The 14,675-nt window shown below is 40.9% G+C and overlaps 1 protein-coding gene across 5 annotated transcripts in view; it reads left to right on the plus strand.

Annotated features, from left to right (window-relative positions):
- TSPAN12 (tetraspanin 12) overlaps positions 1 to 11,952 on the plus strand; it is a 46,742-nt gene extending 34,790 nt beyond the window's left edge. For all 5 annotated transcript variants that reach the window (XM_082076059.1, XM_082076060.1, XM_082076063.1 and 2 more), the window contains 3 exons: positions 531 to 638; positions 3,224 to 3,367; positions 10,356 to 11,952. In XM_082076059.1, the coding sequence (XP_081932185.1) occupies positions 531 to 638; positions 3,224 to 3,367; positions 10,356 to 10,661 (558 nt within the window). In that variant the 3' untranslated portion in view covers positions 10,662 to 11,952. The remainder of the gene's footprint in view (positions 1 to 530; positions 639 to 3,223; positions 3,368 to 10,355) is intronic.
- Positions 11,953 to 14,675: the final 2,723 nt, after the last annotated feature.

Raw genomic sequence — 14,675 nt, forward strand, 5'->3', positions numbered from 1 at the left:
TCACCTTAGACAGTGAAGTGGATATGAGACTTCTAAGGAATGATTCATCTGCTTTGTTTAATATTAATATTTGCTTGAGATGAGATGAAGTGCTCTGTATGGCTGCCTGTTTCTTTCTATTGAAGACACAAGGAACATACCGAAACTGGAGAAGATAAATACCATCCCTGATGTCCTGGATGGGGCTCAGTTAGAATTTTATGCCAGATTAAAATCTGGTAATGATGTAATCAAATTGTACACAACTATCTCTGAATCTCTGCAAAATGCAGCTCATTTGCCAATGTCCATTAATTTGTAAGCAAAGGATACAAATAGCTTTTTCCTGATATTTTAATAAAGGGTCTTAAAGTTTCAATATTGTAAAGATTGAAGCACTTGTTTTCCTGTTTTATTTGAATACAAAGTTATTTCGATCATTGCACTGAAAGACCTCAGAATAGGTGGAAGTTCTAGGATTGGAGCCACAAGCCAACTGATCTGTTTATCAGCTTTCTGTGGTGTGAATCACTTTTGTTTCCTTGTTCCAGGTTCCAGTGCAGTGGTCTGATATGATCACGCTGAAGGCCAGGATGACCAATTATGGTCTACCAAGGTACCAGTGGCTGACCCATGCCTGGAATTTCTTCCAGAGGGAGGTAAGATGACAGTTAATTTGTGAGCTGAAGTAAGTGTTATTTATCTGCTAAGGGAAAAAGATTGTTTCTAAGTGCGTAGATAAATGCAAGTTCATTTAATGTGAAACCTTGTGTAGTGATGATGTCTTTTAACTTCACTTGATATCCAACTCTGGAGCTCTAAAGACACTAAAACGTCAAGAAAAGAATGCTACTAAATTCAGTATTTCTTTATGCTAATTTAATATTAAACTGTGCTTGCCTTCCTCTAGGCTCTGTTAGTTTTCTTTCACAGAGCTGTCATGTCTAAGACAATGTCCTTAGCTGGAACTGAGTGGGAAAGGAAGTTTCCAAAAGGATGCCAGCACTGTCTCTTTGGCTGAGCCTAGAGAAAGTGATCAGGATTTTTACTTTCTTTGACTGGGGTGGATGGGGGAAACAAACCAAAAAGCTGCCTTGTGTATTCACAGCTTTGCCCTCTGGCCTACTAAAATTCGGAACTGTTTTCAAAGAATGAACTATTATGTTACAAAAACATGAAATTGCCCAAGGTAAAAGCCATTAACTCCAAATATAACTCACGTGCAGGAAGAGAACTCTTTAAATGCCTGTCATTGTGCTGCCCATGTTGAAATGTTGAAATCTATCATTGTTGCACAGATTTCCTGTTTATTTAAACATTTCCTGGCAGCACTTGGTTAGTCTGTATTTATACTATAACCTGAAAGAAAGAACGAGGACTACATGAGGTTAATCAACCCTCGGCCTTCCCAGTCTCCTGTTCTGGCTGTGCAAGTGCTCCATGAAACCGAGTAATCCTTCATACTCAGGTAGCGCTGGTGCCTATTCTGTACCTGAGATAAACATAATCAAATGACCTCTGTTTACCTGAATAGAGCTGATTCTGTATCTTGGTTTAAATGTATAGGTTGATTATATTAAAAGCTACCTGTTTTTAATATGAATATGAATAAAACTTCAACTATGCTTTAACTCTTCCAGGGGAGAAAAAGTTCCTTTTAGAAATTAGATTTCCTATTTTTTATCTCTGACCAGAGGAATGATTTGGGGAAAGTTAGAAGTGAACTGAGAAGGCTCTTTTACAGCTCCTAATTAATTAGCAGGCTCTCATTTTTATTCTGTCCACTCATAACGCAGACAGTGGATGTGTGAGCCTGGTACGTGCTTTATGCATGAATGAGCACTATGCTTGGGGCCCTTCTTCAGTCAGCATGACAATATTTTTTCCTAAATAAAAAATTTGTAATTACAATTATGTTTCCAAAGATTCAGCCCTGATCAGCTTTGTGCTCACTCTTCTGTATCTTTTAATATCTGAGAGAGATGGGAAATGTATTTCCCCTCCAACCCCCTCGGCTGGTCTAAAATCACAGTTGTGACTATGAACATGGGAAGGTTCAGTTGAAGTCAAGAAGCGCAGTGTTGGGAGGTTTTTGACTGAGTAGCAAACTGATAAAAACAGAGACATTAAAGCTGTGGTGAAAGAGGAAAAAGTGAGGTTTGTAAGAGGACTGGAGAAGCCAAGGCACAGTGTGTGCCACTGTGATGTCCGGGCACTCGCCTGCTGGACTGTGACTGTGAGTGGTGTGGTATGCAGGACACTGGCCCTGAAGTGGGTAAGGGGGACAAATGTTCCCAAGCCCATGGGTCAAAGGAAACAAATGATGCATTATGAACACTCAGCCTGGTGCTGGAGAGCAGACAGACAGAAAAAAAGGAGTATCTTATTCCTGCAGTGAGGCTTTTTTTTTTTTTTCAGTCATATCAAGTCCCCATCCAGTGCCGAAGAAAATCTAATATAGCTGCTTCAGCCCTTTTTTCTGTGAAAGCATCTAGGAATGTGGTAGGCTGGTCATTTGGCTTTAAATCTCTTGGTGTGCTTTGCAGAGGAGAAGACAGGTTGTTAGTCCTGGTGGGTTTTATAGCCAATTATGGCTCATCTGCTTTGCAGCCAGACTTCCTACTTTTATGGTCAACTCTGTTGCAGTGTTTATTTTAGTGTGATACTCTGCTTCCATTTTCCTTTTACCTTTCAGCATTTCTGATTTCTATACCTTTTTATTAACTTTTTTCTTTTTTTTTTTTTTTCTGTATTCAGATAAATCTATACCTTTTCTCGTCTCATATTCAACAGATGTGTCCATAGTTGTAGCCTTGCCAGAATAGTCTGCACTAGCCCGTAATCATCTTTTCCTACTACCTCCTTCAGGCACAGATATACTTGTTCATTAGTCACCCTTTTGACATGAAATTATTGTGTTGGTTCCTTGTACTAACGATAGCAGAATTACAGGGTAGGACGATTTCTGTGAGCATCCTTTGAGGGAGCAGTTAGGATTTAAAGGCCAGAGCAATAGCATTGGCTGTTTCTGAGGTGTTCATTGGTCACTACATTACATTTTTCACATTGCTTTTGTGTCAGAGTACAGCAGAAGAAGATACATGGAAGCTTTGGTAGATGGTTTTTAGTCCTTCGTAAATATTTTGGAAGCTGTCAATAGGAATTTATTTAGCTTGTTTGATGACCTGCTTTTATGAAGAAGTAGCATCATTATTGCTGATCTTGACTAATCCTTCCTTTGCAGTTTAAATGTTGTGGGGTGGTGTACTTCACAGACTGGCTGGAAATGACAGAGCTGGACTGGCCGCCTGACTCCTGCTGTGTCAGAGAGTTCCCTGGGTGCTCTAAGCAGGCACATCATGAGGATCTCAGTGACCTTTACCAGGAGGTAAGAAGAACAATGTGGATATTTCAGAAGGCTCTGTAAATTCTTCCTGATCCAGTCATTTTCCAAACTCATGACTTGCAGTGCAGCAGAAAGGTTTGTAGAGTAATTATGGTTATGGAAAGTGTTTATTATGTTTGTTTATGTTTATTATTTATTAATGCTAAAGTGAAAGGAGAGAGAAAGGAAGAAAAAAGAAAGAACAAACCCATCCACCCTTATCTGAAAGTGAGATACGTTATTAGCAATGCAGTTAACATGCTTAAACATTAGAGGTATTTGTCATATATTGGTTGGGTTGGAGTTGAAATTTGTTCCAATCAAAAAATGAAAAATTAGCTTTGGTGTAATGTCCATTTTCCAGCTTGCCTAAACTAAGAGAAACTCTACTTACCATATGTTATGTTACCATATGTTATGTTACCATATGTTATGTTACCATATGTTATGTTACCATATGTTATGTTACCATATGTCTAGTGGGATGTACAGTGAAGGATGCTTTTGAGAAGTCCTCTGGAAGATGAGCGTTCTCTTGTTAACAGTGCTCATGCCAGGAGGCAGGTTGTTCTGCTGCAAGCATGCGTAGAAACTTTGTGTGACAATTTTCTTTCTCTCTAACTTGTACTATGTTGCAGTATGATTATTATTTTAAAATAATAAATTTAAAAAAAAAACCTTAAAAGCAGAAGACGACCTATTTGAACTCAAAGTGGATAAGGGAGGAGATTACGGTAGCAAGTCATTACTTTTCTTAGGGTGAAAATTATAAAAATAAGTAAGCATGTTCCCTACTTAAACTCTTAGCTGTTCTCACAGAAATGTTGTCTGAAGTTGCCTTTGTCTGGAGGCTGCTTTGATACCTACCTTTTCTTTTTATGCTCACAGACCTCTGAAAACCTTTAATTGTGCGTTCAGTAATATCAGAATGACCAACAGACCAGGTGGTCCAGTAGCAACAAAAAGCGTGTCTCAGTCATGTAGTTATGAAGATCTGAGAAGAGTAATACAGAATGCATAGGAAGGAGGATGGGCCTGAGAAGTGTGCTTTCAGATGCTGCAGCGTGAACATTTCTCTAGTGGACAGTGCAGCTCTGCTCAATGGAAGAGCACCCAAAGTACCATTTTATCTTGTCCCAATCTCTTACCACCATTGAAGACTCTTACAAGAATCTATTATGTGGCTCTTGTTCAGGACTCATGGAGAGAAACTTCTGAAGCAGGGGAGATTCACTATATAAACAGGCCAAGATAAGTATTAGCTATTGCTAGGAAAGAATCAGGTTTTGGGGAAATGGCATCACTGACGTGGAGTGATTTCCTAGACTTGTATGGCATTGATTTATATGAGCAGAAGTTATATAATCTGTTCTGGACTGTCGGACATCTGTCCTAGGCCTTGTGTGCCTTGAATAGGAAGAGAGAAGGTAGAGCTGCCAAGAGGCAGGTGCCTCAGCAGGCCAGTCTGTTCTAGGGAACCTTAAAGACAGTGGCAGAGGCCGTTTTTTTTCCATCAGCTACTTTACGGCCTCTCCTGCCTTATGGCAGGGCTCGCAGCACTGGTTACACTTCAGAAGTGTCAGTCTCGGAATGGGAAAGCCATCCAGGCTTTTCCTGGGGCCTGACAATCTCTTACACATTCTTGAAGAAGAACAAACCATGGCTCACTCTGCATTAATGGTTGTTTTTTGTAATATGTTGCCAATATTGATAACATGCAGCACAACTCTGCCATGGAGAGCCCTTCAGGAGTGTAGAGATATGGAAGCTGCAGAACATTCATTTGCCCTGAGCATCCTTCCTGCCTATGTGAAAAAGCAAGAGTATGTAAACAGTGTTACTCAATAAAAAACTATTTTCTGAGGTCAGGAAGCTCAAAAATTTCTGAGAAGGAGTACTAGTCACTGGAGTGTCTTGTCGAAACGGCAAGGTTTTCTCATTTCATTTCTTCTGCTAACATTTCATTGCCACAGCCACATTCCGTGAAAGTGATTCTCTGTGCACCTTATATGATCAGGTTCTTTTAGTTCTTCTTGGAGAAGATTGATAGCCAAAGATGATGATGGTGTAGAACATAAGGGCAGTGTTAAGATACACTTGATAACAAGAAAGGTTGCCTGACTTATTTTCTAAAAGAAACCTGAAGGGCACATTTCTGCTTCTTCCTCTACTGTACCCTAAAGTATTTTGGATGGATTCAGCTCTTAGCAAAAATTTATTTTTGGTTTGCTATTGCAAAATCCATTCCAAAAAGGCATAGGCTGTGTCCTGTTTTACCAACCAGAAAAATACTCCATTGCTTTTTGAGATAGGTACAGTATTTTGCTAGCAAAACCATTTTTTTCCCATAGTGCTTACCTGTGGGTCGTCTCACAGGCTCGTACAGTACACTTGCTGATATGTTTATCAGTATAAAGCAAAACCAACTTACACTTGCAAGGCTAATCTGTCTGACTTCTGCTTTGGAGAATTGAAGGAGAAAGGCTTTTTTAGAAACTGATTCAAAACAAACTTGCATAGTCTGGTGGTTTGAGAGGGAGCCTGAGGAGATTAGCCTCGCTAGCCTGAAATTGGCTTATGTAAATGCTTTGCAAGTCCAATCTGTTACTTCAGAAAAATTATTTGTAGTACTTCAGAAAACTGAAGTTTGGTTTGGCTAGGATTGATAAAATTGTTTTGTTGTAGCTGTTCTGTAATGTTCTGCTGGGATCTCAGAGCTTTCTGAAGTCTGAGTTGGAATCCTTCACAATACAGTTTTTGTAGAAAGAAAGGTGGCTTACTTATAGTTCTGCTTGAGAGTATTTTTTGGCAGGCATCATGTTTCCCTTGATGGATTTTTGAAAGCTATTTTTCAAATGTGTTGGTCTTGGATTGCTTTTATTCTGATGAGCTTCCACGTTTGGGTGCAGTTCATGGAACAGACTCACCTTAGAAAGAGCGTAGTTGTGAGGGAGGTGCTTCAGATGACAATGTGGCCTTGGAGGCTCATTGTGGTCTGAGGACGAGTGGAGCTCTGCCCATCTTGTGACTGGGAACTGTAGCCTAGATAAAATGATTGGTAGGATATCTTCAGAAAAGTCAAAATTGCATGTTCGTTGTTTGTTTTTCTTTTGTTTTCTAGCATAATTTTGAGTATACAACAGATCTGTTGTATATGCTGATGGTTTATCTTTTCTACTCCGAGAAGTGCCTTAATATCTGGTCCTTATTCTGTAATGCTGCTGTAAATCGGAACTATATGCTTTGTTTCCATTTTAACACTGAAAATATAAAATGGCCTTTGTAATAAATTTGAATCAGGCCTTTAGTCCATAGCTCTGTAGGAGTTTGAAGATAATTTTTCAGAATGATTGCTGCAAAGTTTTATACTATTTTTGGGTTGTCAACAAGAGCTTCCTGTTTAGTGACAAACTTTTACTTTTGCTGAGGAAAGTATATTTATGTATGCTTTAATTGCAGGCTACCAACTATGAATGTGTCACATAAGCAGAAATAAAATGCACGAATGTGAGGATAACAGGGGTGGCTGGATGTTTCTCAATTTTGAAACTGATTTTGAATGTGTACTGGAGCAGAACTGTAAGAACATCATTAAATGGAAGGAGACAGTCTATCTAGATTGGGCATAATTTGTCTCAGTTGTGTGTCTGTATTGTGGGAGATGTAGGCATTAATGTTATTGCTCTCTGTTAATGGCTGTTTCCTCTAGGCAACAAATGAACTGAATTTGAATACTGCTGTGGCTGAGCATTTTTAAATTGTGACCACCATCTACCTTCATACCTTAAAGTTATCAAAAGTATCAACATGCAGCCAGTTTCTCTGTAATTAAAAGCATATTTGGAAAGTAGTATAATTACAACACTGTCTTCTAGTTGAAGAAAAAAAGACACCAATGTGACAGTTTTTGTTCATCAGCAAGTTCAATTACATTGCTTTTGCTACAGCGTGGGGTTTTTTTATTATTTTCAAATTTCAAAGAATCCACATTTAGTCTTTCTTCTTTGTCTAAACTATGTTAATGTTTAGAAACTGACACAGCGAAATGATGACTGGAGCAAAGACACTGAGATTTTTTTAATTTACTCAGATACAATTATCTATATAGTACATTAATTTTATTTAGATCCTAAATGCAAATCTGTTGACTGCAATGTGAATTTTTTGTGTGAGGCGAGAATCAGGGTTTTCATGAAGTACATTCAGGACCGTAGCATTTGAAATTGTTGACTTTGGGGAATTTCAGCTTGATTGAAAATTGTTACTGATCATGTCCTGTCTTTAGGTTCTGTCACTTTAATAAATTACTTTATTTCCACAGAAAAGCATAAGAAATATGTAGCAAGGATATAAACACAAAAATGCCATTTTGAAGATGATGCTCACTTAGATGAGTTCCTGATGTCTTCTGCTGGGACCAATGCCTTTTGATGCCCGCAGTTATCCTATCCAGATTATTACTCTGAATTTTTCCGTGGTGGCTTTGTTCCTTTGATTTCTGTGCTGTGAAGCCCTGTAAAGTTTAGAATAGAGAATGGGCATGGCCTAGAGTAGCTTGGGGATTTTTCTTCAAGGTTTTATCATTTTGAAGACTGTAAATAATCACGGTATCAGAGTATGTTTGGGATTGGAAGGGACCTCAAAAGATCATCTAGTCCAATTCCCCTGCTGGAGCAGGAACGCCTAGGTGAGGTTGCACAGGAACATGTCCAGGCGGGTTTTGAATGTCTCCAGAGAAGGAGACTCCACAACCTCCCTGGGCAGCCTGTTCCAGTGTCTGTCACCCTCACTGAGAGGAAGTTTTTTCTCAAATTTAAGTGGAACCTCTTGTGTTCCAGCTTGATCCCATTACCCCTTGTCCTGTCATTGTTTGCCACCGAGAAGAGCCTGGCTCCATCCTCGTGGCACTCACCCTTTATATATTTATAAACATTAATAAGGTCCCCCCTCAGTCTCCGCTTCTCCAAACTAAAGAGCCCCAGCTCCCTCAGCCTTTCCTCATAAGGGAGATGCTCCACTCCCTTAATCATCTTCGTTGCCCTACGCTGGACCCTCTCCAGCAGTTCCCTGTCCTTCTTGAACTGAGGGGCCCAGAACTGGACGCAATATTCCAGATGTGGTCTCACCAGGGCAGAGTAGAGGGGAAGGAGAACCTCTCTGGACCTACTAACCACCCCCCTTCTAAGACACCCCAGGATGCCATTGGCCTTCCTGGCCACAAGGGCACAGTGCTGGCTCATGGTCATCCTGTTGTTCACCAGGACCCCCAGGTCCCTTTCCCCTACACTGCTCTCTAACATGGAATTTCCCAACCTATACTGGAACCTGGGGTTGTTCCTGCCCAGATGCAGGACTCTACACTTGCCCTTGTTAAATTTCATCAGATTATTCCCTGCCCAACTCTCCAGCTTGTCCAGGTCCCGCTGGATGGCAGCACAGCCTTCTGGCGTGTCAGCCACTCCTCCCAGCTTAGTGTCATCAGCAAACTTGCTTTTTAAATGATTGCTTTGGATTTGCACCTGCTCAATGGTAGGGAGAGGCGGTGTCTGTGACCATCATCCTAGCGCAGCATGGGATGGTCAGCGCTTTGGAGCAGGGTCCAGCTGCCAGCCTGGCTTTGTGCAGACCCTGGTGCCGGGTGGGTTGTTACAGCTGCTCTCACAGCTGTTAACAAAGCAAAACGAGGCAGCCATGCACTGAGGTGACTTTCAAGCTCAGATGTCTGCACAGTCCACATTGACATAGCTGTCAGGGGGATGTGTATTGGTGCTCAGGTTGCTTCAGAGCTGTAGGTAACCTGAGACAGCCTGGGGACCTGCTGCGGCCAGAGATGCTGTATGAGAAGGAAAAAATTGTGGAAACTGCTGTGCCAAACCAGTTCATTTTTGAACTGGTAAATTTTCCTGTCATTTTTCATAATATTTGCTTCAGTGTTGCCTCCCAGTAAAAATGACTTGAAGTTAATATGATTTTTTTCTCCTTTTTTTTTCTTCCTCTGAGCAAATAACGATGAGTCTTTACAAAGACTTTGAGACATCATCGTACTTAAAGTAGCAACAGCCCAGCAGAAGATATGAGAAAACTGTCTCTTAATGTAGTGCCATCATAATAATTTACAGAGGTATTTCTACATTCAGATAGTAAATTAAGCCAATTAATGGTATAATACAGTCTGCAGATAGAGGAGGTAAGCAGAGTGTAACTAACATAAATTGATATATTTTTTTCAATGAGGAGATGCTTCTAGTTCAAGAATAAAAAGCAGGAGTAATGCCACCTATGTGGTATTATTACTGTTAAGTACTAAGTAAAATCTGCTTGTACCCACTGCATTCTGAAAATTTGTCAGAAGCCCTCTGTTAAAGGTTATTCTGTTCGATGTTCCTTACTCAGATGGTGTCTGGAACGTAATGATTTTTCTCCTCCATAGAGACTTTCCTCAGAACTAGTAAACTGGCATATAATGAGTCCAGATAAAACACTAAAAAGGAGGCAAGAAACACTGATAAGGTTGTGCAGGTCTTTCCTAGGATGTTGTTTTGACTTCAGATTGTGGTATTATTTGTAGAAGTCATCTAAAGAGTTTAAAATAATTGACAACCTTGAAGATCTGCAATTTAAGGACAGAAAGAAGACTATTAAGAGGATTTAGTGTCTTTTAAACCTTTGCAAAACTGGTGGGTTTCTTTATGAATCAGTGATAGTTGATAGGAACTCGCATCAGCTTTGAGTGATTTCTGAATTGCAGAGCAGCACAGATCTCTTGGAGCTCATTACATGCAGTAAACTCTGTGTATGAAAAAACGTAAAGGTGGCATTATGGAAGAGATCTGAAAATAGGGAAAATAATTTTCAAAGTGTTGTTTGAAGGAAGTGAAAGAGAAATTTTGGGGAACCAGGTGAGCCAGCACTAAGTAGGATGAGCTAAACCTCGGGAACTGCAAGCCAAATAACATGGACTAAATATTTCTAATCTATTTTTGTTTCGTAGGGGTGCGGTAAAAAAATGTACAGTTTTCTGCGAGGGACGAAGCAATTGCAAGTGCTGAGATTTCTGGGAATCTCTATTGGAGTGACGCAGATCCTGGCCATGATCCTCACGATCACTTTGCTGTGGGCTCTCTACTACGACAGAAGGGATCCCGGGGCGGGTCAGATCATGTCCCTGAAGAGAGAAGCCTCGCAGCAGCTGTCGTGTCATTCCGTGGAGCTACTGAAACCAAGCCTGACAAGGATCTTTGAACACACATCCATGGCAAACAGCTTCAGTACACACTTTGAAATGGAAGAGCTATAGGTTGATGGAATGAATCTGAGAAGTCACAAAGGGTTTTGTTTGTATTTTTTGTTGTTGTTGGGTTTATTTTGTTCCATCAAGTATGCCAAATAGACCGGTCTTTGTGTGCTTCAGAAAACAGCTAACGCATGGAAGTGAAGGAGGTGAGCATGGGAAGAAGGATAAACCTGTCTGCCTCTTAGCCATAGTCTCAGCCCTGAAAGAGAGTTGATTTTGTTTGTTTTCTAAAAGGCACTAATTCACTGGGCACAGTAGTATTTAACTTATTGTCACAAGCTGTGTGATGTGTGAAATACTGATTCGTTCACAGGCAGATAGAACCTTTAAGGAAGCATCATGAGAAAGGAAATACTCATCTTCTGAAGAAACGACTGTGCTTTGGACAAACAAAATGTGACTTCAGCTGAAATTGACTGTTACATGTTTAATAAGCCATTTGGAAAATGTCTTAATCAGGGATTTATGTATATATAATTGTGGGGTTTTGTGTGTGCATGGAAAGCAGCACTACAATTCAAGTCAATACTTGGATTTAAAAATTTGCAAGATTTGTAAAAAGGGTGAGATTTCCTTTTTTCTGGCAAAACCTTTATCTTAGCCGTTGTTAAAGATGTTCTAAAACTTCTGGTTTTATCTAACATAACTGCTTAATTTTAAATGTATTAAACAGGGATTAAAAACAAAACTATGACTCTGGACAATAAACTTTAATTTTCTGAGTAATTCCCAGGAATTCTTCTTCGAAAATGTTTGTTCTACAGACTATTTCTTAGTAAAAGGAAAAGAAAAAAAAAACACTTTCTTTCCAAAATGGGAATCAATGTGGGAGTAGCACGTTTTTACAGATAAATCTTTTCTCCTGTCTGTGATTCCCCTGAAGGTAAAAAAAATAGACTACAAGGAAAATGCTCACAGTTCTGGATGCTATTGCAATAATTGTAAAGTACATAAGGAGAAATTATATGTTGGCTTCTTCAGTAAAAGCTCTCTAGTGGCTGAAAATGCCAACTGGAAACAGCGTTAAAATGTATTTATTGAGGTGGGGAAAGTGCATTTTACTGTATTTTTATGAACAATGTTTATTTCATAGGATTATTTTTACAGTGGGCCATGCTCCTGAAATATATATTTGTTCCACTGATTACAGTAATTTGTGGCCAATGGGTTTTTACATAATACTACATTTCAAGAATTCTTTCATTTGTTTTGGAATTTGTAAAAGAAAAGGAAAAAAAAAACCCAAACCAACAAGGTGTGATTCGGAGGACAATAAAATTACTTTTGTGTTAAATTCCATAATGGCTTTTTTATTTTGAAGTCCTAGATTGTGAATGCTTGGGGTGGGAGTTGGGAGGGTCCTCCTGCTAGTGTGAGTTAATTTGACGTGTTTTTGCCCATTCCACTTACTCTGTCGTGGAGAAACTGCGTTGTAAATTCCATTTTCTTTTTTTATAGCTTCTGAGAAAGCTTCTTAAGGGCTCATGAAATTAAGCTCTTCAGTTGTGTGGGCTGTTGTTTAGTTTTTAGCAGTCTACACGTGGGTGTAGTTATTTCACAGGTAGTATTGCAAGCAAGGTTGCCTGTCTGCTCTTGTACGTCTCCTGCAGAGATGCTAATTCTTATCTTGGGAGGTAAGAAAAAGCCTAAAGGACAGACCTTCCCAAAATTTTCCTTGGTGTATCTTGTCAGAAATACTTTCTCTTGCACTGTTTGGGAAGCCTTGATGCCCAGTGTTCCTGCAGATTTCCATCCTTTCCACTGCACCCACTGGGCTGTGTTGCTGCAGCTGAGGACAAGGTTCCCATGCAGAAAAAGAGCAGGTGTCTGAGAAAGTCTGGATGTAAACCAGCCCTGGGCTTCGGAGTGCTGCAGACCTGTGGTGCTACGCAGTGGATTTGAGCCATTGTTTTTTCTCTGTTAAAAACAAAGAACAAAAAAACCCACAACAAACAAAAACCCACCAAACCACAAATTGTGGAATCTTTCGATCGTGGATTGCGTAGATTACATGTACACAGCTACATCCTGCTGTGGATTACAGCTGAATGTAGGGAGTCTCAACCTAAGCTAAGTAATGTAAAAAAGGGCAGGAAGAAGTCCCACCCGTTGTCCAGGAAATCCTGGCGCCTAAAGTTTTTCCCCCAAGAGTGTCCGGCAGCTCGCTTAGCCACGCTCCAGCTATCCAGTGTCCTCCCATGGGGGGACTCCCCAGGCTACCAGTGAGGGTTGCCTGCCTATCTTCTCGTGTCAAGGTCAGAGCTCATGAAGGAACAGATTTGGCAAGCCAGGCTAGGGAGATGGGTTGGAGAAGTCCACAGCTAGAATTAGAGATGCTCACAGCCCGGGTCATTTGGTGTTAGGCTTCCCAGGCGGTGAGGAAGCACTGCCAGTAGGTGCATCAGCTTGTTTAAAGAGCAGAGGGATTGTTTGGAGTAGGGCTCCTTTGGTACAGGACCAACCTCCCAAACCAGTGTTTGTGAACCCCTACCAAAGTGAACATCCATGGTCAGGGTAACCTCACTTGGCCTTGGCTATCCAGATCCTGAGCCGGTCTGTGTTGTGTACAGGGCTGGTTTCATTAGCGGAAAGACCCACATGGCAGGAAGGATCACAGAATGTGGATTGGAAGGGACCTCAAAAGATCATCTAGTCCAATCCCCCTGCCAGAGCAGGAACACCTAGATGAGGCTACACAGGAATGTGTCCAGGTGGGTTTTGAATGTCTCTATAGAAGAAGACTCCACAACGCTGCTGGGCAGCCTGTTCCAGTGTTCTGTCACCCTCACTGAGAAGAAGTTTCTTCTCAAATTTAAGCAGAACCTCTTGTGTTCCAGTTTGCACCCATTACCCCTTGTCTTAACATCGGTTGTCACCAAGAAGAGCCTGGCTCCATCCTCATGACACTCACCCTTTATATAATTATAAACATTGATGAGGTCACCCCTCAGTCCCCTCTTCTCCAAGCTAAAGAGCCCCAGCTCCCTCAGCCTTTCCTCATAGATGCTCCACTCCGGTAACCATCTTTATGGCTCTGTGCTGGACTCTCTCCAGCAGTTCCCTGTCCTTCTTGAACTGAGGGGCCTAGAAATGGACACAATATTCCAGGTGTGGTCTCACCAGAGCAGAGTAGAGGGGAAGGAGAACCTCTCTCCACCTAAGTGTTCCCTTCCCTAGTAAGGACTACTGGTAAGTATTCTGGGAAAGAATCCTTCTATTTTGAGTAGCTAACCACACTTGCCAAAATGGGTCTCAGCTGTAAATTGGAATGCTTTCAAACTCTTTTCTTTCACTGTGCACAGGCTATGAGGTGTCTCTGTTTTTATAGGGATTGTTCAAAGAGCCCTAAAATTGATTGACTGGGCTGCTGCGAGCCTGTTCTTTTGCTGTAAAGCTTTAGGATATGTGTAGGAGAGAGGCTGCTTGGCAAGAGGGGAACATTTAGAGAAGTGAAAACTTGCAGAGTTGAAAACTACTTCACCCTCCAGAGTACCTGGAGAAGAATGCTGCTGTGTTCTTCTCTGCAGTATCAAGCGTAATGAACCAAATCTTTCTTGTGGCAACAAGCAACTGTGGAGCTGCTCCTTAACGTTTTTCACAGATCCCTTAATGGCGAGGAGAGCAAGTGTGTTAGAAAAGGGGTCACTCCCTGCCTGCATCAGGTGTTTCCGTCAGCCCAAGGAATTGTGCCAAGTCTGGGGGACTCTGCCTGTAGCCCTGGGGCTGAGGAAGGTTTGCACCATGAGTTCATGACTTGGAGGTATGGGGATGCTTTTAGGAGGCAAAATTCACTATTCCTGGTCTTTAGACAAGGTATTGATTCGGCTGCCAGCAGGTTGTGTGACAGGCCGTTCTGGAGGAAATGCAGCTATGTTTTCTGTTCTTTATAACAGTTCATTCTCTAAAAGCAACCTGTAAATATAAGGGAAACTATGAAGAATAAATACTAAAAAGAGATACTGCTGGTCACAGTGACTATACAGTTAAATATGGAGACAGCACATTTCAAATAGATTT

The sequence above is a fragment of the Streptopelia decaocto genome (assembly GCF_964273445.1).
Source record: "Streptopelia decaocto genome assembly, chromosome: 1".
NCBI lineage: Eukaryota > Metazoa > Chordata > Aves > Columbiformes > Columbidae > Streptopelia > Streptopelia decaocto.